General features: G+C 42.6%; 1 protein-coding gene across 2 annotated transcripts; it reads left to right on the forward strand.

Annotated features, from left to right (window-relative positions):
- Positions 1-27,196, forward strand: B4GALT6 (beta-1,4-galactosyltransferase 6). Of its 2 annotated transcripts, none has more exons than XM_087707128.1 (9): positions 1-150; positions 4,702-4,818; positions 5,053-5,166; positions 8,542-8,666; positions 14,762-14,878; positions 15,396-15,583; positions 23,988-24,110; positions 25,610-25,711; positions 26,526-27,196. In XM_087707128.1, the coding sequence occupies exons 2-9, from the start codon at positions 4,719-4,721 to the stop codon at positions 26,671-26,673; spliced, it is 1,017 nt and encodes a 338-aa protein (XP_087563254.1). In that variant the 5' UTR covers positions 1-150; positions 4,702-4,718; the 3' UTR covers positions 26,674-27,196. The 2 variants fall into 2 exon arrangements, with proteins under 2 accessions (XP_087563254.1, XP_013907372.2); XM_014051897.2 differs by lacking the exon at positions 1-150 and adding an exon at positions 431-675.

Here is a 27,196-nt window from a genome sequence, read left to right on the forward strand (position 1 = left end):
GCCGCTACCGATCGCCCCTTGGCTGGCAGGAGGACCGGGGCAGCGATGGGGACGAGACTGCCGTGGGTCGAGCGGACGCGGGAACCGAGGAGGAGGAGGAACCGCCACACCTGAAAAGGCAACGCCGGGCGCCGCTCTCCACTTTGGCCGGTGGGCGCCTCGAGATCTCCGATTGACTGAACGGGGACAGAGCGAGACGGGGCCCTTTTGGCTACCGGGGGCCCCCGGGACCCACCGACCACCCGGTCTGCTCGTTTCTGTCACCTGCGTCACCAAGCGTCCCCCCCCTTTCGCCGAGAGCCCCCACCCCCACCCTAGAGGCTCCGCTCCACTCTACACGCCCCCTCCCCAGGACAGCCTCCCCACCCTGGGATGCCATGAGTCATCCCTGCTGCTGCTGCTGCTGCTTCCCCACTGCCGCCGGCGGTCTGGAAGCTGCTTGCTCGGTTTCAGTTCGGATCCTATTCAGTGGGCAGCGCTTTGCCCGGGGAGCGTAGCGGGCCTCGGGGAGTGGTCCCTCCTGCCTCGGAAGGAGGAGGAGGAGGAGGAGGAGGAAGAGGATGCCTCTCTTCAGGACGGCGCTGCGAGTCTCCAACCGCTCCATTCTGGTCTTCATCTTCTTCTTCTCCTTTTCTTCCTCTTGTCTTTATTTCATCTATGTGGCTCCCGGCATGGGTAAGACCGCGGCTCTCTCTCGCCCTCCTCCAAGGTCGGTGGGTGGGATTAAGGGAGGCGCCACCCTAGAGCTGCCTGATCCCCCCCACGGGAAACAGCGTGGGCTGATTCTCCCAGGCGAGCTAGGAGACCCCCATCGTGGGACCACCTGCTCCGCCCCGGTGATTGTTGAGGCTACGGTTTCCCGATCTCATTAGGTGTTGATCAACGTCGTCTTGGAGGTGATGGGAGGTGACATGAGCTTGGAGGTAGCTGTTTTCCCAGGCGTCCTTCTATTCCCCGGTGTAGTTTTGGTCAGATAAATTTGTGTCCGTCCGTCCATGTATAACATTCCACATGCCATAACTTATTGTGAGGATGCCAAAATAGGCAATATTTTCTCTTTGCTGCTTCTGGAGACGTCTCCTGTAGACAGAATATGGGAAGCTTTGGGGGTTTTCTTTTTTTGGAAGATCTGGATATTCTTATGTCCTACTGGGGAAAAAACAATGCACGTTTTTCTAGAAATGATCGTATGTTGCTTCAGGGGAATGAAACGCTGGCTTAAATCAATATTCCAGATGTAAATTGTTGCTCCTGACAAAATCACACACACACACCTCCTTGGTGATTGGTGACGCTTGAATGTGTGAGATGACTGGAAGTTTTTGGACTTTAGATTTGTTGGACAATTGTAAAGTAATAACTCACCTTCAGAATCAATTATATCACACAAATTTTCTATAATATTTTTTGGACAGTTTCTTCTATCAAAACAGTATGTTTACCTCTTATTTTAATTTTTTTGAAGGGGAAGGTTAATATATGCTTATTATTCTTGGGTAGGGTTCATTTTTGTCTCGTGCGCTCTTGTTGATGCTTGTTGAAAAACAGAAAAATGTTTCCTTTTTGGTAACATTTTTCAATGCCATGCTCAATACAAAAGCTTGCTTAGTGCTTACAATACACAGGTGCATCTTAACTGCTTTTGAAGATATTTATTTCAAGAAAAAATAGTCAATATCATTTGCATAGTAAGTGCCTTTCAGTGTTTGCTGCCTTTACAAGCAATTCATGTACCATTTTATAGCACATATAATAGTACTTTACTCATGAATTTGATAACATTAATTTGGAAAATGTCTGGCCCTTCCTCCCTTCCTCCCTCCCTCCCTCTTTTCTTTCTTTCTTTCTTTCTTTCTTTCTTTCTTTCTTTCTTTCTTTCTTTCTTTCTTTCTATCTTTCCTTCCTCCATCTCTCCCTCCCTTCCTCCCTCTTTTCTTTCTTTCTTTCTTTCTTTCTTTCTATCTTTCCTCCCTCCCTCCCTCCCTCTCTTTCTTTCTTTCTTTCTTTCTTTCTTTCTTTCTTTCTTTCTTTCTTTCTTTCTTTCTTTCTTTCTTTCTTTCTTTCTTTCTTTCTTTCTTTCTTTCTTTTTTTCTTACGATATTTCTAGGGAAAAGAAACCTTTCCCTAAAGGAGGTCCAAATACATGAGGGCACTACTATGAAGACGTTGTGCTTGATGAAATAATTTTACATGCTACAAAGCAAGTTCAGAAATACTTTGAAGCTTGAGTCAATTAATTGATGATAAATGGCCCTTCAGATGGGATTGTCTGATTTTAAAAGCCAAAACTAGCATACTGAATGGAGATGCAGCAAGTGCATCTTGTCATTATCTCTTCAAAGAGTTTTATCTCTTTGGAATTCAACTCTCAGCATCTATCTTTCATGTGCCATTAAAATGATTTGAATTTTTACTCAGTGTCTCTTTAACCACAACTGGAGTTCCTTACATGACAGAACAGCAAAATTTGCTTCATTCCTTCCAGTAGTTATATCTTCCATTTTTCCTCAACAAGGCACTTGCTCTACCTTCCACCATAGATGAAATATTTAGTTCCATTACAAACTAAGTCTGATTCACGGGGATACAGACTTAGTTTGTAATCTAATTATGATTACAAACTAATGATACCTGCATCACAACATCATACAATGTAAATATGCACTAACAATATCAATGAATGTGTATGGTCTTCATTTTGGTGTCATTGCACTAACTATGGACAGCCACTGCTCTCAAAATGACAAAAAAAGATTTTCCTATGATATTGCCATGTGCAATATAATGGAGCTTCTGAGAAACAGATTGGGAATGAAACTTCATAGAAGTCCAGAAATAAAAATCCTTTCTGAATTCCTTACATCAGCTAGTGATATCAGCTTTGGCTGAATTTGAAATATATCCAGCTATATCACAGGTGTCAAACTCGCTGTATCATGTTGCCATCACATGACATTTCATGATGTTTTTCCCATTCATGGAGTTGGGGTAAATGTGTCCTGTGCATGATGCATCTGGCCCATGGGTCACTAGTTTGACACCCCTGAGTTACATCATATAATGACATTCTCTGATATAAAGTTTTCATTTTCTGATGTAGAGATGTGGAATTTTTAAATACTTTTTAGCATTTCATTATGCTTTGTATATTTTATATAGTTAGATTAATAACATCAAATTTTGGGGGGGTAAGATAAAAGGTAAAGGAGTAAAGGATTGCCAATTATACAGGGTGGTGCTCATCTTTGTTTCAAGATAATTGAGCCAGGGCTGTCCAAAGACATTTCATGTGGCAGCATGACATCATGGAGCTCTGTTACCTTTCCATCTATCTGGTAAGATAGGATATAGATACAAATTTATATAATGTACATTAATTTTAAATCATTTCAACTCGTCGCAAACATAATTGAAACATTAGTTAATTTAAGTTTCTTCATATGCATTCTACATAGAAAATTGACCCTTAAGTGTGATTAGAATAGAATAGAAAAGAAAAGAATAACAGAGTTGGAAGGGACCTTGGAGATCTTCTAGTCCAACCCCCTGCTTAGGCAGGAAACTCAACACCACTTCAGACAAATGGTTATCCAACATCTTTTTAAAAACTTCCAGTGTTGGAGCATTCACACTTCTGAAGCAAGTTGTTCCACTGATTAATTGTTCTAACTGTCAGGAAATTTCTCCCTAGTTCTAAGTTGTTTCTCTTTGATTAGTTTTCACCCATTGCTTCTTGTTCTTCCCTTAGGTGCTTTGGATTCTTACTTCCAAGTTTTGGATACAATATAACTTTAAAAGTTGACACATAACATGAAACCTGCATTTTCCTAATTATAACTACAGTTCAACTATTTTCTAGAAAGAATGTAATGTTGTTGCACCCTGTGTGCTTTATATTTCCCAATGTTGCAAAAGATAAGATGGAATGGGATTTTGTAAAAGCACATTTAGTAATGTGAGATTTTGTTGCATTTGAAGATTATGTGATGGACGATCAGTGATGATGTTCGTCCATCGTGTTTGAAGAGGATCTTGACATCTATCAGGTTGTGGGCTGTCCGCAATGTGTCCACAGGTGACTAGTAAGGCCTATACGGGCATGAAATGTTCTGCCACATGTTGGGCAGACATGTGTGGGCACCATTGTTGCAGCATTTGCAGCTCTGGCTTTGCGAAATGTTCACTTCTCTTGTGCTATGGTTGTTCTTCTGTCCTCAGATGTCTGGCAACCTTGGTGGATCAGATTGATTGATCTTGTGTCAAGGTTTTCCAGCAGGTGGTGTCAATTTCCAGGGACTCGAAAGAGGCTTTCAACGTGTCTTTGTATCGCTTCCTTTGTCCCCTGTGTGATCTCTTTCCTTGAGACAGCTCACCATAGATCACTGCTATTAGCATCAATCACTTATGAAATTGGACACAAGAATAGACGTTAGACCTATGATTAAATTATTCCTTTTCTTAGATATGCTCTGCGTCTAATACAGCTTTCAAGGGGAGGGGTAGAAAGCTACTCAAGAAATTGCATTTCATATTCCAATTCCACATGTCTATTTTTGCTAATTTGAATGATTTATAATTCATTTATTTGAGCTGTCTATAATAATTATTCTAAAGTTATTCATTATTCATTCTGATTCAGGATATTCTGTCCAAATTTAAATTTTATGTAGAAGTTAATTTTGATTTTTCTTTCCTTTACAGCAAATACATATTTATTTATGGTACAAGCAAGAGGTATAATGCTGAAAGAAAATGTGAAAACAATAGGACATATGATCAGACTGTACACTAATAAAAATGCTACAATAAATGGCACAGGTAGGAATATTATACAATACCTTGAAGGTTTAGGTAATTATAAAAATTATTTTCGGTAGCATTCTGGGCTAATTTTGAGTCAAAGCTCAACAAATTATTTAAGATCAGCAGCATATATGTGTTAAATTGGATATGCAGTATATAAAATGATAAAACTGTAAAAAATGGGTTGAGAAGACAACCTTATAAACATTACAGAAATAATTAATGGAAAATATTTTTATTTCTGTTAAGATTATCCTGAAGGCAACAGTACAAGTGATAGTATTGCTCAAACAGTGATGTATCTTCCAGAAAACTTCACTTATTCTCCTTCTCAATCTTGTCCAGAAAAATTGCCCTCCATGAGTAAGTTTATTTTCACCTTAACAGAAAATTATTCTTAAACATGTCACAAATTGCTTTGAAACACCATTTTCAATAAATATTTTAACAGCATTACAATTTTTCAAACATTCTTACTTATGTACAGTATAACTATAATTTCATTCCAGTAGGGAAGAAGGTGGGGGACTATGTTAATTCAAGTGTCTATGGAGATTCTCAGTTATCCAGGTCATGGTTGTCCCAAAGTGGTAGTTGAAGGTTTGTTATGTCTCATTTGCCTATGATAAACATGACATGTTATTGTGCATGAATAAGGTCAATGATTATTCCAAGGTTTCCCATGAACTTCACATCTTCATACCTAAGTATTAAGAACCAGTGTGACATACAGTGCCCAAAATAACATCTTTTGATTTAACTCTCTGATTATGAGATTGCCCCAAGCCCTTTATTTGAAAGGGTAGGAGCTGGTGAATTGTCCTGTCTTCAGCCTTCCTCTAGGCTGCTGGAAAGGTGACCGCTTCTCAAATATTCTTGCTCTACATCAAAAGCTGAAGTGTTCTACTTCTGCTGGAGCAAGGAGAGCCATCTGATCCATCTGCTGCAATTCATTACACATGAAGTAAATTCTTCTTCTCCAGTTGCCCACTGTATGTTATCCCTGCCCTATTTTTTGCTTTCTGCTTTTATCTCCATTTTAGTCTGAGTCTCTTTGAGAGTGGGTGGCATACAAATTAAATAAATCAATAAATCAATCAATTATGCTGGCATGCCTGCCAGAAAGACTGGTCTTTGGTTTCTGGTTTTGGGGGTTCATAGTGAAATAGTAAAATGCTGACCCTTTTCTGTTTGTTTACAATAGGTTCAGGGGTGGAATTGTTAAATGCTAGCTATAGTTAGTGCTTGCGTTACAACCATTCATTCAATGACTGTTCAAAGCTATGAATTGTTAAATGAGGGGGACTTATGACTCATCCGTGAAGTTGCAGTGCTCCTATGATTACACAATTGTAATTTGAGCACTTAGTAACCAGCTTATATTTATGATGGCTACAGTACCACAGGTCACAGGATCACTATTTGTGACTTTCCCTACTTCCACAAGCAAACTCAATGGAGAAACTTGCAGGAGGTTGCAAATTACTTTCACAAGTTGTTCCTGTTTCTGCTGCTTTTTCTCCTGTATCAAGCCCCCCCCCCCAAGGTGGCAGGGGATTTTTCTATTCTGTAGTGCCTGTTCGCACTTGTGTCCACTTATAGTACTCACCTGTGAGCCTATTTACACTTCTATCTGCCCTTAGCACCCACCTGCCTACCCAATCATAGCTCTTGCCTGTTGGCCTGTTTGTGAACCGTTTAAGAAGGAAAGGCTTGTTGTGACTGCAACTTGTGGCTTTTCCACATTGACTTTGTTGGATGTTGATAGGAAGTAGAAAATTATGGTCAAATAATGTCCTTGTTTAATAATCCACATTCCTTGCTTCATGACAGCAAGGGAAACTGCTGGGATTTCCATTGCTAAGTGGCACAATGGAATGGAACGTGTGAATGATCTTGGAAGTCAAAGGAAGAAATGCTGCCTAGGGAACAATCAGAAAAAAAGGGAGATGAGCCAACAAATTGTAATGGGTGGAGAAAGAAACCAAGGAAGGATCTGCCTTAACTAATCAAGTGGTTAAAAAAAGCTGGCAGGAGATTTGTACTTTCAAATTTGCAAGATTTTGTTAGATTTTGTACATCCTTATAATAAAGTACAATTAGCTCATCTTGCTCTGTTCCCTGTGCTCTACTTGGGAGGCTGACACTTGGTTACATGACATCGCAAATGCTTAATGATGGTAATTTACATCCTAGCCTGAGGACTACCTGTATTTATTCTTTTTAAAAATGGGTGAAATTGGCAAACAGGTGAACAATTGCAGCCTGCAGAGTGCAGAAATGATTGAAGCTCACACAAGCCCCTTAAGCATTCTTAGAAAGTAAAATTGATGGATGGCTACAACTCAGTGTTTTATTTGGAAGTGTGTCCAGTTCAAAAAAAAAAGGCAGTGAGAAACTTGGATAATAGATATGACTCTGTAGGCTGTATTGGGAGAGTCAAGAAACATTGCCTTATATTAAATTGCCTTTTAGAGTTATCTGTGCCATGTTCCCCATTTTATGAGACTTTCTATGATATACCTCTCAAAATTTAAAATGTGACACTGACCCCAAAAGGATCACCCGTACTCTTGAGTACTGATAAAGGAAAATGAATTACATGAGTTTCAGGCCTGTGAATTGCATTTCCCCTTTTCCTTGCCGTTAGGAGGAGAGAAAATATGGCTTCTATTTATAACAAACCAGCTTTGTGTTGTTTCTGAAGTGGGACAAAATGATGTGTTCATCTCAGAGTGTTTTACTTGAAAAAGACAGTTCCAAGTCACCAATTTTGATACTTGTTTGTTTGAATAAACTTTGATTTAACTAATCTTACATTTGTCTCAGGACAGCACCAAAGTACAGTTAGATGAAAACTGGAACCTATGCTACCAATATCTTCAGCGTTGTGCTGGAAGGGAAGAAGCACATTGGAAACTAAAGAGTGATTAGGCTAAACAACGACAATGATTGCAATGATAATAAAATAAAAAGTGTACACACACACATACACATAGACACATGTATACATATATGTATTTTCCTATATGGTGGAGCTGGCTTTGGTCCTTGGTACATGTAAAAAGATGTGCTACTTTGAACTGTAAACAATAGCAAGATTGGTGTGTCTTTGGCTAAATAGGATCCAAACCTGAAAAATAAATATCTTTTTATTTATGCATAAACAAGGAGAGGCCCAAGGTGGTACAAGGTGTGATGTCCCTTAGAAAGGTTGGGAATCACTTTATGTACAGTTCAAACATATTGGGTTTGGAATGTGCTCTTTCATTGACAAGCATCATTTGACTCATGTGTGATCTAGCTTGATATATACTATGTAACATTTAATATCATCCCATAATATTCTTAGCATGATCTTGTTCAGTAAGTGTGGTTCTTAAATTATAATTAATTTTCAAGTAACTAAAGTTCAAATCTTTGGGAAATTCTTGTCTCTGGCCAGTTTGAACCAGTCCTTATCAGAATTTCACATTCCTGCTTCCTTACTTCAAAGGACTAGAAACATTAATCATAGGCACTCCTGGCTACTGAAAATATTACTCAAAGGGCTCCCTCTCCTGCTCCCATCCACCTCAGGAGAAACTCGCCTTTTCTTAACTATATTGTGTGGTGGCATTTGAAAATCTGTATCAGATATCAGTGTATTACTGGCTGCTTTATGTAATAATATGTCATTTACACAGCTTTAAATGGGGGCGAAATTTTTATCAAAATTTACTTCTTGTCATCGCTTAGGAGGCTTTATTGAAGCAAATATGAGTGAAATTAGTTTGGAAGAAATTCAACAGATGTTTTCTAAAGATTTAGACATTGAACCAGGTGGTCACTGGAAGCCAAAAGACTGTAAACCACGTTGGAAGGTAAAGTACAATTAAATTTCTAGTAATCTAGAACCTGTGATTTTCATAAAGTTTAAATCTGGTTGTTTTTGCAATATCTGAACCAGTGGTGGGTTACGACCGGTACAGCCCGGTACGGGCGTACTGGTGCCTGCCAGGAGCACCAGCTATCATTCCGGTACGATGCTCCGGAGGGCCCACCTGCACTCCTTACCAGTATTTGAGCAGTTCGGGGCTTCTGCGCATGGAGCGTAGAGTGCTTCCGTGATGCTCCACCGAGCAGCTGGAGTGTCCTGGAGGCGTTGCAGAGGTCGCAGAAGGTAAGTACATATGTGCGCACTGGAGCATTCATGTGGTGGATGCCTGGCCCCATTGCATTGTACTGGTTGCCACGGGATCCAGAACCCACCACTGATCTGAACGTACCTTCCTATGACATACTAAAGTATAATTTATCTTTATTTTTCATCGAAACAAGAAGCTCATAATAAATTGCAGTTCAAGAAGCAGGTTAGAATAAAGGCAGAATAACACCTTGGGATCTTTTACCCACCTGCCTATCTCTATAAAAATCTTGGTATTCAGTTTAGATATAGACCAACTCCATATAGTGATGGATAGGCTTCAGATTTATTATTTATTTATTTATTTATTTATTTAAAACTTTTATATGCCGCCCAATCCCAAAGGACTCCGGGCGGCTTACAAACAGAATATAAAAGAAAAAAATAAAAACAATTTAAAACAACAATCATCCATCATAAATTCATTCTAGTCGGGGCCTGAGCTCAATAGTGAGGTCAACAGCCCCAGGCCTGCCGGAACAGCCAAGTTTTTACGGCTTTCCTGAAGGCCATCAGAGTGGGTATGGTCCAGATTTCCGGGGGGAGCTAGTTCCAAAGAGTCGGAGCAGCCACCGAGAAGGCTCTCCTCCGAGGGCCCGCCAGCCGACATTGTGTGGCTGATGGCACCCGGAGGAGGCCCAATCTATGGAATCTTACCGGTCGCTGGGAGGTATGTGTCAGCAGGCGGTCTTGAAGGTATCCTGGCCCTAAGCCATGTAGGGCTTTAAAGGTGATAACCAACACCTTGAATTGAGTCTGGAGGCCAATAGGCAGCCAGTGCAGCTCACTGAGGATAGGTGTAACATGGATGTACCTCGGCACACCCACTATCACCCACGCGGATGCATTTTGAACTAACTGCAGTCTCCGAACGCTTTCCAAGGGTAGCCCCATGTAGAGCGTGTTACAATAATCCAGCCTCGAGGTGACAAGGACATGAGTGACCGTTAGAAGCACATCCCGATCCAAATAGGGCCGCAATTGGTGCACCAGGTGAACTTGGGCAAAAGCCTCCCTGGTCACAGCCAACAGGTGATGTTCCAATTTTAGCTGCAATCCAGGAGGACTCCCAAATTGCGAGCCCTCTCTGAGGGGCGTAAATTTTCTCCCCCCAGGGTTAAGGATGGACTATCCAACCAGTCCTTCGGGGGCAACATCCAAAGCCACTCAGTCTTATTGGGATTGAGCACAAGCTTGTTCACCCCCATCCAGATCCTAACAGCCTCTAGACATCGGCACATCATGTCCACCGCTTCACTGAGCTAGCAAGGGGCAGAAAAATATAACTGAGTATCATCAGCATATTGATGATACTTTACCCCGTGCTGTCGCATGATCTCACCAAGTGGTTTCATGTAGATGTTAAATAGGAGGGGGGACAGGACCGAACCCTGCAGCACAGCACACTCGAGGGGCCTAGGGGTCAACCTCTGCCCCCCGACCAACACCGACTGCGACCTGTCAGAGAGGTAAGAGGAGAACCACCGTAAAACGGTGCCTCTCACTCCTACCTCCCCCAGGTGTCGCAGAAAGATACCATGGTCACTGAGAGGTCAAGAAGCAACAGGATAGAGGAATATCCTCTATCCCTAGCCTGCCAAAGATCATTGGTCAGGGCAACCAAAACAGTTTCCATGCTGTATCCGGGCCTGAAACCAGACTGACAGGAGTCTAGATAATCTGTGTCTTTCAAGGTCCATCGGAGTTGAAGCGCCACCACCTTCTCAACAACCTTCCCTAAAAAAGGAAGGTTGGAGACGAGACGATAGTTTTTCAAAACAGCTGGGTCCAGGGAAGGCTTCTTGAGGAGGGGTCTCACCACTGCTTCCTTTAATGGTTGTGGGAAAAACCCCTCCTGCAAAGATGCGTTGATAATCGTCTGGAGCCAGCCTCGTGTCACCTCTCTGCTGGTCGAAACCAGACAGGAGGGGCACGGGTCTAATAGACAGGTGGAGGCACTCATTGCTCCCATGGCCTTGTCCACTTCCTCTGGGGTGACAAATGCAAACTCATCCCAAAAAATCTGATTAAGACTAGCCCTCGGCATCTTGGCTGGCATTGCCCAAACGGAGTCCAGGTCTGTCCGAATCTGAATGATTTTGTCCAACAGAAACTGAACAAACTCCTCAGCTCTTCCCTGCAAGGGTTCCCCCACCTCCTCACCTTTCAGGAGGGAGCAGGTCACCCTAAACAGGGTGGTTGGGCGAGATTCCGCGGATGCAATAAGAGCGGAAAAATGTGCACATTTTTCTGCCCGTATCGCCACTAGATAAGTCCTAATAAAGGCTCTTAGTGATCGATCAGGATCAGAGTTACTAGCCCTCCAGCGTCGCTCTAGGCGTCTCTTTTGGCGCTTCATCTCCCGGAGTTCCTCGGTAAACGAAGGTGCCCTCCTGGAGCCGCTGCTGTGGAGAGGCTTCAAAGGCGCAATCCGGTCCAATGCTCCAGCCGCCGCACTATTCCAGGCAGTGACCAAAGACTTCGCCGGATTGCGGACAAGGGAGTCAGGTATCTTTCCAAGCTCCCTCTGAAACCCCTCCGGGTCCATCAGGCTCCTGGGGCGGAACCAGGGGGTAGTGTCCTGAAGTCAAGCCTCAGCAAGGAGTGATCTGACCATGACAAGGGCAAGGTCTCTATTCCCCTTAAATCAAAATCACGTCTCCACTGCCCCGAGAGAAATACAAGGTCAAGCGTGTGTCCCGCCCTATGAGTCGGACCCTGAACTACCTGGGTCAGGTCCATGGTTGTCATGGAAGCCATGAACTCCTGTGCCCCATCTGAGCGTTCACCGAGAGACGGAAGATTAAAGTCCCCCAATATCATAAGTCTGGGGAACTCCACCGCCAACCTGGCTACTGCCTCTCGTAGCACAGGCAGGGCTGCCGTGACGCAGCTGGGAGGCAGGTATGTCAGCAGCAAGCCCATTTGAACCCTTAGGTCCAACTTCAAGAGGAGAGACTCACACCCCACAATCTCTGGGGCAGGGATCCTGCGAGGAACTAACAACATTCGGACGATAACTGCTACTCCCCCACCCCTTTCTGGTGTTGTGGTTGTTGGAGCACCTGAAACCCATCTGGGCACATTTCTGAGAGGGGAACACCCCCCTCTTGGCCCAGCCAGGTTTCGGTTATACATGCCAGGTCTGCCTCCTCGTCCAATATTAAATCTCGGACGAGTGGAGCTTTGTTCACAACTGACCTGGCATTTAGCAACAACAACCTGAGACTGGGGCCCTGTATTCCTCTGACACCAGATCCTTGAGTTGAGCCTGAGGGGCCGGAACAAGCAATCGCTGTAATGTAGCGAGTCCTTCTTCCCCGGTAATGGCTAGCCCTTCAGCTCCCGCCATATCTGCCCCTCCCAATCACGACTGGGATGTTCTGACTTCTCCCTATCCCCGTAGACCCTTCCCCCCTCCCATGCCCCCCCTTCTTCCCGGCAGGTCATATATTCCATTCACACCAGGCCGGGAGGTGAATCTGGGCCCCCTTCCATCTCTGCTTCTGCATTCAGCAGAAGGGACTCAAGGCCACATCCCCGGTCCTACCATTCTTACCGATCAAACACTCTCTTCAAACACACCTGCACTAATTACTCAAATACAATACAATAAATTAAAAATGGGCACATTTTCTCTCAACATTCATACTATTTTGTTATAGCAAATTTGCTACTCTTAAAAAAGCAACCGAAGCTCCAGAGGCTATGGTTGCAATCCAATACATATATACATATACTAGGGCAGAGGCTAGAAGGGCCCAGAAGAAGAAAGGTTAATGTGAAGAAGTCCCCCCGATCCAGCCTGTGCATGGAAATCTCAGTCCAGGGGAAAGCAAGAAAAGAGTTCACCTCTGCATGCGGTCCTGAGGATACCGGCATTGCAGACTCTCTGGGCTGCGACAACCATGGCGGCCGCCATGTTTCCAAGGGATCATAACAAAATGTGATGACAACCAGAGTTAGATATTTGCACATCTGTCATGTAAGACAGGATGGAGAGGAGTGATTTTTTTTGACATGAAAATCACTATTAAGAGATGAATTCTTCCTCTTCGGAGATGTGCTGGAGAAAAAGGAATGAGAGTTCAACTTCCTTTGCCAATTTATCCTTTTTGATGCAAACCTGAAATCTTTACACTTATTTCATATTTCATTCATTTATTTCATAAATGAATGGGACTATTTAATCAGCAATCAGTGTATTTGTCTATGTTCAGTCTAATTTGACTTTTTGAAAAACACCAATAAATAATTGTTCCTCCATTTGTTTACTAAAATGAACATAGATGACAGTTTTTGGAAGATAAATGTCTGAGCTTGTACTATTGAAAAGGCTGTTCCCTATATTCTCAATGATTTAATCTGGCAAATGATGGAATGGGGCAGTGGTTCTCAAACTGTGGGCTGAGGACTCCTAGGAAGAAGCAGTGTCATCTCAGTGGGTCCATGAAGGCTGGACGAAATGTTATGATTTAAATCCTGAGTGAAGTCTTGGGGTGCATGGCCACAAAGGAATCTAGTTGTCCTTTTCACATTTTGTTATGGTCTGTGTGGTCCATACAATCCATAGTTGTATGGATTTGGACTACCATATTTTTTGGAGTATAAGATGCACCAGAATATAAAATGCATCAAGATTTTGAAGAGGCAAATTAAAAAAAAAGTTTTTGCACTCTGCAGACCTCCCCAAAATGGTCCATTTTTCATGAAAAGAGGCCTTTTTTGTCAAAACAAATGGCACGACTAGCCTTTAGAAGGCTTGTAGAGTGTTCCTGGGGGCTGCCCCCCCAATGAGCAAAAATAGCCTGTTTATTTTGCAAAAAAGGGCCCATTTTTGTCAAAAAAGGGCATGAATAGCCTTTAGGAGGCTTGTGGAGTGCTCCTGGGGGCTGGGGAGGACAAAAACGAGCAAAAAAATGGCCACTTTTTTGCTCGTTTTTTGCCTTCCCCAGCCCCCAGGAGCACTCTGGAAGCCTCCTAAAAGCTATGCATGGCCATTTTTGCAAAGAGGGTGAGGTTTCTGGAGGTCAAAAATGCTGTATACAGTGTATAAGATGCACCCAGATTTTCACCCTCTTTTTTGAGGGAAAAAGGTGCATCTTTTATTCCATAAAATACGGTATATTTACATTGGATACCAAGATTTTTATAGATAGGCAGGTGGGTAAAAGATAACATGTTATTCTATCTTTATTCTAGCATGCTTTTGAACTGCAATTTATTATGATCTTCTTGCTTGGATGAAAAATAAAGATGAATTATACCTCAGCATGTCAGGTATATATGAAGATATGTTCTTGTATTGAAAAAACAACCACTGGAACAGGACATAACTTTATCTCAGATATACCAGAACCACATATTAAAATCAAATATTACCTAAGGTATGGTGATTTTATTTATCAAATTTAGGTACCACCCATCTCACTCTTACTAAAATATTAACCTAAAGCATTATCCAAAGGCAGCTGGATAGAAGACAAAAAATGTAGTTCCTACATTGTTTATCAAATTATAAAAATTTAGCAGCAATGGATTAAAGCAGATTTTTCTTAAGACATCATTGAAATTTGAGATTAATTTTCTTTAGTCAGTGTACACATTTAGATTAATTTGTAGAAAGGTGACTAAAATTAATTTTCTGTGATTGTACTTGTTGCATAACCATAATCTTGCACACCAGCAAATCACTTCCCTAAGATTTATATTTAACATTTGCAATTCAGTGTGCTGGAATAATAGCTTTCAGATGGTTTTCTATTTTTAAAGGTTGCAATACTCATCCCTTTTCGTAATCGTCATGAACACCTTCCTATATTTTTTCGACATTTAATACCAGTGTTGCAGAAACAGAGGCTAGAATTTGCTTTCTATGTTATTGAACAGGTGAGTTTGTTACTTTGTTAGCTTGTTTACATTAGAATAAATTTAGATGTTATTTTATCTAATCATTATTATATTTGGATGAATGCATTCAACAGTAAACTGTGTGTATCTGCTAATGTATATTTAGCAATACTTTTGTTGTGTCTGGACATATTTCCTTAATACAGAACTTCCATAACTTGAATTCCAGATCAGCAACAGAAAATCTTTGAATATTTTAATATATGTCAACTTAATTGGAATCTTCCATATCTTCTCTAGTGTGACTCCAGTATTTTTACAATATTGTTTCTATTGTTCTCCTATTAGTGGGAATTAGTGGGAATGTAATTAAGGTTTGGATGTATACCTATAATATGCTTAACTTAAAATGGACACATTAAAATTAATGGCAAAGCTATCATAGCCCAGATTCATTGATTTATGTAGCATTATGCAATTATATTTCAGTTGTTAATGTGAATATTTTAATTAACTTTCTTTAACGGTTTAGTGTTCTATTTTCTCTTCTCTTAAGATAGGAACACAGCCTTTTAACCGTGCAATGCTGTTTAATATTGGCTTCAAAGAAGCTATGAAGGACAGTGATTGGGACTGTGTAATCTTCCATGATGTGGATCATTTACCAGAAAATGATAGAAATTATTATGGATGCGGTGAAATGCCACGTCACTTTGCTGCAAAATTGGACAAATATATGTACATGTACGTAATATATAGAACAGTATTTCTGACCTGTATTTGTGCAATTAGTCAAAATAAGCAGTACATATGGATCTCGACTTACAACCACAATTATGCCCAAAATTTGTGTTGCTAAGTAGGGCAGTTTTGCCTCATTTTAGGACCTTTCTTGCCACAACTGTTAAGTGAACCCCTGCAGCTGTTAAGTTAGTAACATGGGTGAGTCTGGCTTCCCCATTGACTTTGCTTGTCAGAAGGTTGCAAAAGATGATCATATGACCATGGGACACTGCAACCATCACAAATATGAGTCAGTTGCCAAGCGTCTGAATTTTGATCACGACCATGGGGATGCTGCAATCATTGTAAGTGTGAAAAAGGTCATAGGTCACTTTTTCAGTGGTGGTGTAACTTTGAATGGTCATTAAATGAACTATTGTAAATCGAGGACTATCAGTATTGGAAAATTGATCCTCACATTCCCTGAATACATTTATTGCTATTACCAAATATTCCATGGACAAGTTCATGAAGATGAAATGCCAGTTTTCTATGTTATATAAGCTTATAATAATACCATGAACTTTTAAGAATGTTAAATAAAAATGTATCAGTATACATGATATATTTGGAAACCACAATTTACAATTTATCTTCTATATATCTCTTCTCCTGTTTGATTAAAGTTCAGTTTTGACTGTGAATTCGAACAGTGAAAGCCAGGAGCAGAATGAGAAAGAATTTAATTCAAGTTCTCCTAGTACCCAAGACTTTCAAAATGCGCTCAGTTTTTAAAAGTTTTCTCTATAGCAAATTGGAAAGTATGCAAAGAGCTGTAGGAAGTCTCATTTATAACCTTGGATTTTTCATAAGAGTTTTAACATGCGTAGCTTTACTGAAGTGTAATTCTACTGAAAACATTTAGTAATTGTAATATTTTATTTATTTCTATTCTCAATGGCTCTCCAAGCAGGTTCTTAATAATAGTGATTTACAGGAAAAGATGACTATATAGTTACATAGTCGTATGAAATAAGCTGCAATTTAATTCATTGAGAAAGATAGATCTTTAAAAAAAATAGTGTTAGATTTTTATCTTGTCTTTGTTCAGGAGTTCAAAATAGCACATACAGACCTCCATTCTTTTTATCCGCTCAACAATAGCAATGTTGGGGTAAAAAATGACTACCTAAAATTACGCCATGAGATTTCACCGCTGAAGGGGGACTAGATCCTGGGTTTCCCCACTCTCATTCCAATATCCTGTTGCTAAATGCTGCTCCCACAAATATCTTGTGTTTTTGCTTGCTTCCACTTTTCTCCCACCTCAAAACTTCTCCCATGTGCTGTTTTTTTCAGTCTTGTTGACATGGTTTTGTTTTCTGTTTCAATTAAGAATGGAACGGAATCAGTGGTGGGTCCCCTATTAGTTCGGGCTGGTTTGGCCGAACCGGTAGTAGTTTGGTGGCCTGGGTCACTGGAACTGGCCTGCCATACCCCCGAACCAGTTTCTGCTGGAACTCACCCCTGAATGGAATGGAACAGTACAGAATAGGGAGGGACCTTGGAGATCTTTTAGTTCGGGGGTCACCAAACTTTCAGACCTTAGGGACAACTAAGTTCATCATTTTAAATCCCATGGACCACTAATATGATCTGCCTAATGACTGGGTAGGCGTGGCTAGCGGGGAGGTCATGTGACTGGGTGAGCGTGGCCAAATTGATGTCACATTTAGGGGCGCCTTGCTGGCCTCTACCTGCCTCTCCCCTCCCAGCTATTCCTCCCCTCCATGCTTGGGCTCCTTAGGACCCCAACAGGAAGCTGTTGAGGACTCATAAAGTCCTCGAGTTACGACCTGGAGGCCAGCAACAGACCAGGCTGCACCCTGATTGGCTAGGGCGCAGCATAGCGTGTTGCTAGCCGCTAGAGGCGCCCTGATTGGCTAGGGCGCAGCATCATCAGTTGCACCCACGTTACACCTATCCTCCACAAGCTGCATTGGCTTCCCATTGGGCTCCGAACACGCTTCAAAGTGCTAGTCGTTACTTTTAAAGCCCTTCATAGCATCAGACCTGGTTACCTGAGAGACCGCCTCCTGCCAATTACCTCCCAAAGACCGATTAGATTGCACAGACTAGGCCTTCTCCGGATTCCATCTGCCAGCCAATGTCAGCTGGCGACACCCTCTCTGTTGCAGCTCCGGCCCTCTGGAATGAGCTCCCCATTGAGATCCGGACCCTCACTACCCTTCCGGTCTGCAAAGCGACTAAGACCTGGCTGTTCCGGCAGGCCTGGGGCTGTTGAGTTGTCCAGCCCCACTTCAGGTTTGTGACTGTTGTGTAATTTTAAACTGTTGTTTATTTTTTATATATCCCCCCTCCCTTTTATTGTAAGCCGCCCTGAGACTCTTTGAGAGTGGGTGGCATACAAAATTTAATAAATAAATAAATAATAAATAAATAACCAACCCCAGGAAGATAAGTGCAACTTCTTCTTGAGTTGCTGCGGTCTGCTATGTTTGCATCTGCCAGAGCCCAGGCCTCTCCGTGGCCGGTCTATCAGCTCAGCTGGGAAACACTGACGGTGAAGCTGAAGAACCATTATGCGTCTACACCTTCTCGCATCGCCCGCCGTTACGCATTTCGCCAATGCATCCAGAAACCGGCGGAATCCATCAGCCAGTTCCTGGAGTCTCTACGCGTACCGGCGATCCAATGCGATTTCCATGACTTAGACGACAACCTCGTGGAACAATTTGTCTGTGGGGTCAAAGACATTTGTCTTCGCCGGCACCTCCTATCTCACCCCGATATCACTTTGCAGCAGGCTGTGGATGAAGCCAGAGCAGCCGAGCTCTCGGAGCAGTCCACGGCTGACATGCAATGCCTGCAGCCTCTTCCTCAGCTCCAGCCTCTACCGCCTCCCCCTTGTGCGCTTCCTGTGTGCCCTCTGCCGGCTGCTCACGCCTGCCTTATTGATGAGCTGGTGCCGCTTGAAGACCCCAGCTCTGAGCAAGTCACCCAACTCCGGGCTCAACCTCGGCGACCACCCCCTCAGCCGGCTGTTTCTGCCTCGTCTCTGTGTGGGCTGCGGCGGCTGCCATGCCCGCACAGCTTACCCCTTCAAGGGCACCGTTTGCTGTCGTTGTCTCAAGAAGGGCCCCATCGCCCAGGTCTGCCGAGCCTCCCTGCCTGCGCCGTCCTTCCTCCAGCTGCCTGCTGCACCTCCACCCCAGCCGCGCCGCCAGCCGCTGCGGCCCACAAGATGGGCTGAAGACTGCTACGCCATTTACCAGCCTGATGTCACCGGGGAGACGGTCAGCCAGGCGTCCTCTGGTGCCCGGAAGGTCTCTGCAGCTCTCCAGCTGGAAGGTCAGCCCTGCCGCATGGAGGTGGATCTGTCTCCTCCCGTTCCCTGCTCTCCTGGTCCACCTTCTCCCGATTGTGTCCCCACGTCTCCTGCGACCAGCTACAATCTGTGGACACCTCCCACAGAGACTACCAGGGGACTCTTATTCCCATCCTGGGTTCCTTCCCCATTTGGGTGGACTATGGGGACTTTCACGGCTGTTTGCCTGTCCTGATTGTAAACAAGCCCCTGCCTGCCCTGTTGGGTCTCGATTGGTTCCCTCCCCTGGGGCTGTCTATTGGGGGGATACATCGGGTGGGTGCCTTTTCCCCCTCCTTGGAAGATGTCCTCGCGGAATTCGCAGACATTTTCAATGGTCAGCTGGGCTCCTACAAGGGCACCTCCATCTCCCTTAACCACAACCCCCTGGTTGCTCCAATTGGGCTGAAGGCTTGCAGGGTGCCTTTTGCCTTGAGGGCCAAGGTTGATGCCGAGCTTGATAAGCTGTTGGCGCAGGGCGTCCTTGAACCCGTCGACCATTCATAACGGGAGACCCCAATTGTGGTCCCTGTCAAACCCGATGGGTCGGTCAGGATCTGCGCCGACTACAAGTCGACCATCAACCTTGCCCTCTAGGCAAACCCCTATCCAGTCCCTGTTGTGCAGCACCTGCTCCATTCCTTGGGGCGGGGCTGCACCTTTGTGAAACTGGATATGGAGCAGGCCTACCAACAGCTCCCGGTGGATGACGATGCGGCGGCTGCCCAGACCATCGTCACCCATCGTGGGGCTTTTCGTTGCCGCCGCCTCCAATTCAGTGTTTCTGTGGCCCCCGGGGATCTTCCAGAGCCTCATGGAGTGCCTGCTCCATGGGCTCCCCGGCGTGGTTCCGTATTTCGATGATGTTCTGATTGCTGCTTCCAGCTGCTCAGAACTCATCGAAATGCTCAGGAAGGTCCTCCTCCGTTTTAAGGGCACAGGTTTAAAACTTAAATGCAGCAAATGCTCGTTTGCTGTGCCTAGGGTAGAGTTTTTGGTAGAGTCTTGGGCTTCTTGATTGACGCCCAAGGAATCCACCCTATACCTGCTAAGGTTGCTGCCATCAGGAACGCCCCCACTCCCTCCTCCAAGGCGGAGTTGCAGGCATTCCTGGGGCTTCTCAATTTTTACGCACCGTTCGTGCCTCACAAGGCGTCATTTGTCGAGCTGCTGCATCAGTTGCTTGACCATGGCCAGACATGGCCAGACATTCCTGATAGTGGTGAACGCCTATTCTTGCTGGGTGGAATTAGTCCTTATGACCTCCACCTCCGCTGAGAATACGGTCCGGGCCCTACGCCATTTGTTCGCAACCCATGGGTTGCCGGCCGTAGGTGTCTCTGACAACGGGCCCCAATTCACTTCCATCACATTCCAGGAATTTCTGGCCTTGCAGGGTATCCGGCACGTGCCCACAGCCCCATACCATCCGGCCTCCAATGGCCAGGCGGAGCGTGCGGTCCGTTTGGCCAAAGAGGCACTTGGCCGGATGGACCGGGGTGACTGGCAGTCGAGGGTGGTGGATTACCTGTTAAGCCAACATTCCACCCCCTGCCCAACGACCAACAAAAGCCCCGTGGAGCTGTTGATGGGCCGGCGCCTGTGGACCCCCCTGGATAGGCTTCATCCGCTCTACTCGGGGGATCAGCCGTGCAACCTGGGGGTTTCCCCTCCCCTCTCTTTCCTTGTGGGAGATCTGGTTTGGGCATGCTCGTTCTCTGGGGAACCTAAATAGGTGGCTGCCTCTGTTGTGTCCATAACCGGCCTCTGTTCTTACAGGGTCGGACTGGCTGATGGATCCGAGTGGAGGCGCCACGTGGATCAGCTAAGGAGGCGTCTCCCCGTGGAGACCGGTGTCCCATCTGATCCAGGCCCCAACGACACAGCTGCCTGCCAGCCGGTCCCAATGCTCCAGTTCGAGGCCTTTCCCCAGGCAGGCCTCTCCTACCCCCATGTTGCAGGGTTCCAACCTGCTGTTTGTTTACCTGAATCCGATCCGGCTTCCCGCAAAAGGGCCTTCCCCAGATCAGGCCCCACCTACCTGGATGCCCCCTGTTGGCCAGCGTCCCCGCCACAACCTCAAACCGGTCTGGCACTTGTTCCAAGTTCTTGCAACAATCCTTCGCCAGTTGCAGCCTCCCGGCAACACAACGCTTTCCCTGTTGCTGCGCCCCCTTGGCCCGGCCTACCTGTTGTGTTGAGCCTGCCTTCTGGGCTGTCCCAAGATGGCGCCGCTCGGAGCTCCACTCCCTTCAGGGAGAAGCTACGACAAGCAGGACTCACCCCTCCGACGACTCCTGGAGAACTGAGGCGTTCTGGGTGGATCCAGCGCCGCCCCGCCTATCTCGCTGACTACACATGGTCAACTATGGGCATGTGCTCTCACTTGGGGGGAAGGGGTGTTGAGGACTCATAAAGTCCTCGAGTCACGACCTGGAGGCCAGCAACAGACCAGGCTGCGCCCTGATTGGCTAGGGCGCAGCATAGCCTGTTGCTAGCTGCTAGAGGCACCCTGATTGGCTAGGGCGCAGTGTCATCAGTTGCCAGATGCCTGGAGCGCACCCATTGGTCCCTCCGCTTTGACAGCCTGTGTAAATAGATGTCAAGCGGAGGATACTTTTGAATCGCTGTAAATAGTTGCTTGAGAATAAACCTGATTTCTTTGGACGTCCTGGCTCTCGTCTCTTCCTTTCCTTCGATCCACAAAACTGGCGACGAAGGTGGGATCAAGCGATTCCGATAGCAGAGTCTAGGACAGAACGGGAGGAAAATCAGCCGTGTAGCCACTCAAGCTGTGAAGCAACCACCAATGCGGCAAACCGCTGACTTTTTCCCCCCCGTTCTCTATCTCTCTCTCTCTCCCTCTGCCGAACCGAGAGATTCACCTCCAGTGCGAGTATGGCAAAAGAAGCAGTTATTGGAGCTAAGCAGTCACCATGAGAAAGATTTAGCAAAACAGCTGGCTCAGTTCAAATTGTATCTGATTGAGAAGGAGGCTCAGCAGAAGCACCTCTCTGAGGACTACGAGCATAGGCTTTCCAAGCAGAGGGAAGACCCGCGGAAGTGCAAGGCCAGGGATTGGTACTGGAGGTTCAGCAGGCTGAGATGGTCAGCCAGTTCCAGGCCATGATGCAGTCCCACTGAAACAAGGCCCTCCAGCTCTCTGCAGCAACAGAAGACTCTCTGCAGCAACAGAAGACTCTCTGCAGCAACAGAAATGTTCATTACACGTATCCAGCCAAGGGATCGTAGTTTGAGGACCCCTGATTTAGTGCAATATAAAAAATTCAAATAATTTTTCTGCCGACCACTTAAATTTTCTTATGGACCACCATTTGGTGACCGCTGTTCTAGTCCAACCCCCTGCTTAGGCAAGAAACCCTATACCATTTCAGACAAATGGTTATCCAATCTCTTCTTAAAAACTTCCAGTATTGGAGCATTTACAACTTCTGGAGGGAAGTTGTTCCACTGGTTAATTGTTCTAACTGTCAGGAAATTTCTCCTTAGTTCTAGGTTGCTTCTCTTCTTGATTAGTTTCCACCCATTGCTTCTTGTCCTGCTCTCAGGTGCTTTGGAGAATAACTTGATTCCCTCTTCTTTGTGACAGCCCCTGAATTAAGTGGACCTTCAGTCTGTGGCTGTCCTGAATATCTGGTTTCTTCACTTTTTATCCATGTTTGGTATTCTGCTCCTTTATATTATTCTTTTTTAAGATTTCTCTTTTTTTCTAGAATTTACAAAAAAGTTCTGTTTTTTTTAAGGAAAATGACAGTCTTAAACTATTACGAAGTATGTTAAAGATACTCTTTCATTCCCCACCAATGTTTTTTTAGGAAAAGGACAGTTTTAAACTATTACGAAGCATGTTAAAGATACTCTTTCATTCCACAGCAATGTCATTTTACTTCTACCATTTGAAAAGTTGAGTATCAATGCACTATTCAGTTGTTTTCCAGTTACGGCTATACCTTATCTTTCAGAAATAATATTATCTTATCTATTATATGATCCATTTACAAAATTCTAAATCCATTTAAATATATTTATTTTTAATTTAAATTACTTCTACATAAGATATGAAAACTCTTGCCATGGAAAATAATGATAAAAATGTTCTTAAGCCAAACTTGGTGGTCAATTGTTGCCTCTCTCCTTTCTCCCAAAACCCAACATTTATTTATTTAGTTTGTCAAACATGTATGAGATAACAGGTCTAAGTATAAACATGGACATGAACACAGGAAATGGGTATGAATAAATGGGACCGTAGGCACGCTGGTGTGCTTATGCACACCCCCTTACAGACCTCTTAGGAATGGGGTGAGGCCCACAGTAGACAGTTTAAGGTTGAAGTTGGGGGTTTGAGGATGTCGCGACAGAGTCAGGTAGTGCATTCCAAGCATTGACCACTCTGTTGCTAAAGTCATATTTTCTGCAATTCAGTTTGGAGCAGTTTACCTTGAGTTTGTATCTATTGTTTGCCTGTGTATTGTTTGCCTGTTGAAGCTAAAGTAGCCATTGACAAGTAGAATGTTGTAGCGACCACGCTTAGGTCAGACCATAAGCGGCGTAGTTCTAGGTTGTCCAAGCCCAAAATTTCAAGCCTGGTGGCATAAGGTATTCTATTATGAGCAGAGAAGTAGAGTACTCTCATGAAATGGGGGCAATATGCTGACTCTGTAAAACCGCTTAGAGAGGGCTGAAAGCCCTATGAAGCGGTATATAAGTCTAACTGCTATTGCTATGAAATACTTCTGGACTCGCTCAATTAAATTAATGTCTGATATACAGTGTGTATTCCAGGCAGACAAGCTGTATTCGAGAATTGTCTGGCAAAGGTTTTGTATGCTCTAGTTTGCAGTACAATGTTACTGGAATATTCCATATTACATTACAAATATTACAAAATTTTATGAATATTACAAAATATAAATGAATATTTCCATGAGGGCAGCAGGAACTGAACTTGACTCAAAGAACACTTCCCTTTTATCTTCAAAAGTCTTAAAAATAAATACTTCCTCTCATTTTCAGACTTCCATACAATGAATTTTTTGGTGGTGTAAGTGGACTAACAGTAGAACAATTCAAAAAAATCAATGGATTTCCAAATGCTTTCTGGGGATGGGGAGGAGAAGATGATGACCTTTGGAACAGGTATTTCTACTATATTGTATCAACTTTATGAGGTCATTGGCCAGAATTCATAGCAGATGGAACACATGAGGTTTCAAAGTAGATGTAGGCTAAATGGAAGAGAAATACCCAAGCTCTTTTTGCTGGCATGAAATAGGAAATGTAGAGCTTTATTGGATCCAGTCATAGAATGCAAAAATGGCCGTGTATAGCCTTTAGGAGGCTTCCAGAGTGCTCCTGGGGCCTGGGGAGGGCAGAAATGAGTGAAAAATGGGCCGTGTTTTGCTCATTTTTGCCCCCCCCCCAGCCCCCAGAACCACTCTATAAGTCTCTTAAAGACTATGCATGCCATTTTTGTAAAAAAAATAGGCCTGTTCTTTTTGCAAAAAAACAGAGGCAACAATTTTACAAAGCTCTGTATAGCAGTGTGTGTTAGATCTTGTCATTTTCTCAATGTTATCATTCTGACACCACTATAGGATGTTTGGCTTAATTTACTGAAAATTGGGGTTTAGAGGCATTTAAATAATTAGATTTTATAAATCTGTGGTTCCTTAGAATGTATAAATCTAATCACTTTCCAAGCTGCTATTTTTATTTCATATTTGCAAGAGTTTTTAAAAAATTGGAATGTCATAGATTGACAAATCAGTGGTTAAGGTTCTTAAAATATTAAATATATTTTTATGATCTTCATATTTGGCTAGCTCAACTCCTCTGCCAAATCATATGTATATGACATTTCACTGTCAACTCTATTATTCTAGAAATAGAAAGATTTGAGGGGCACATTGCTTGCTCTTTCATTGTCCCATTTTGGTTTAATTTTCATACTTTTTAAAAGTGGTTTTTGCATAAGCAACATGGCTTAGATGTGAATATGATATTAAATTATATACCAAAAATGTGGAATTTTTCATTATATGAAGAAATATGGATTGACTGAGCATGAACCATCACAAAAAAGGTAACAAAAATATTATGATAAAAGTTTCCATATGTACTAGCTGTACTGGCTTTTTTTTGTTGTTTTAGGCATAATGGAAAGATTATATCTTAACAAGATAAGGAATGTATATAGAGTATGATTTAGGATTTCTTTACAACCAATTAATAATAGCTTTACTCTGATTAATATGCCTGTGAAGGAGAGTGTCAATTACAATGGAGCAGTCAGCATCATTCTGAGGTGCTGGTTAACTGTTTCTGTTTAGAAATGTTTGGAAGATTTTATTCTGGATTTTTTCCCTCTGCAATCCCTCAGCGGTTCTGGTCCATTTTTAGATTCAAACTTCCTTTTGCTTCTCCTCAAGCATCAAAGTTCTATTCTGGGTTTATTGTTTTGGCATCATTTGTTTGGAATAATTTCCTCTTCTTTTAATAACTAAAAAGCCTTTCTGCTCCTCTATGAAATCAACTATAACAACCTCCCTGTCCCACCAAACCTATCACACATAAAGTTGCCTCTGATGTCTATTACTGTGTATATATATTTCATGTGTGGATTATTTCAATTACAGAGTCCACTCTGTAGGATTTAATGTGACAAGGCCAGAAGGAGAACTTGGGAAGTATAAGTCAATTCCTCATCACCACAGAGGAGAAGTTCAATTTTTAGGACGGTGAGAATAAAAATGATAAAATAATTTTTTATTTTTGCTGTAATATTGTGCTTCTGATAGTTAAACGTATTCATTTATTTGTATGCAACATTTTAACATTTCAAAATATTTCTTAAAAATTCCACTGTGGAATATTGTTTAATGTTCCTGGTTTATAAATGATGAATACTGTATTTAGTGTGCTAGAATACCCTTATGGTTCAGGAAAGTTAGAAAGAAATAGTTTTAACAGAAATTAGTTAATACAAGCAGTACATATGGTAAGTTCTACAGAAGGTAAAGGAGAGGTAAATTATGAAATATGTGACATGATGTTCTGACACAAACTCTTGCTACAACTATTTGTGTTATTATATACATGCAAGTATATATGGGACAGCACATTTAATATCATCTCAAAAAAATTTCAGCTTGCTGCATGTAACAACAATAACAATTTATTAAACTTTTATATAGCATTTTCTAACATGATCCTTTTCAACACTGCTTGTCGAAAGCAATGTTTTTGCTGAATACTTTGCAAAAAATCAAGTGTGTTTTTTGTAGAATGTTTGTTGAACTTTTTCTTGTGTTCAGTTTGAGTTCAAAACTATTTATTTATTTTTATAATTTAGTGGCTGTCCAATTTAGTAACTCTGGGTGGTTTATAAAATTTTATCTTAAAAAAGATAAAATTATATAAAACCTATAGATGATTTTTTAAAATATACTATAAAGTACCCCTTTTCATTCTGAAGCTGAAAATATTTTGTTCTGTATAATGACAATTACTTTCTACATTTTTACCAATGCTCTGAATGATTTTTTCCAACAGATACAAACTATTAAGATATTCCCGAGAGCGTCAGTTTATTGATGGCTTAAATAATCTAGCATATATACCATCTATATTTGCCAATAAACTGTATACTAATATCACTGTAAACCTGGTGCCAGAACTAGCTCCTGTTCAAGATTATTGATGGCATAGCAGAATAAACTACTGGATCTATATTTTGTAACACTGGAAAAATACTAAATCAGGTATTTCAAATGACTGCACAATCATGTATCAATTAGTGAATGCTTCACATTAATAAACCAATAAGTACTCAAGCCTTGTTAGCTTTTCTGTAGATAATAAACACAGCATGCTTAGAAATCAGGAAAATTCCTTTCTCTAAGAAAGCATGCATTCAATGAATTATAATTATTTTTTTTAATGTTTTCCATTGTAAATATCTGTTAAAATATTAGGCTTTTGACTATGACAAAATTCTGCATGTTTTGGAAGTATTTGTGTTTAGTATTTCTAGACTTTAGGCATGAAATGTAAGCAATTACCGGTAAATCTGGACAAAAATTTTGAATGATTTATAGGCTGATTTATAAATACTGGCTATCTGTTATAAGAAACTTTTATGCTTATTTTGAGCTACAACCCTTGTGTAACACCTACGCCTGTGATTTTTCCACCAAACCTATGATAAATAAACTTTCAACCTT

Source organism: Thamnophis sirtalis, unplaced genomic scaffold (assembly GCF_051295495.1).
Source record: "Thamnophis sirtalis isolate CommonGarterSnake01/CBP01778 unplaced genomic scaffold, rThaSir2_p1.2 scaffold_2, whole genome shotgun sequence".
NCBI classification, from domain to species: Eukaryota; Metazoa; Chordata; class Lepidosauria; order Squamata; family Natricidae; genus Thamnophis; species Thamnophis sirtalis.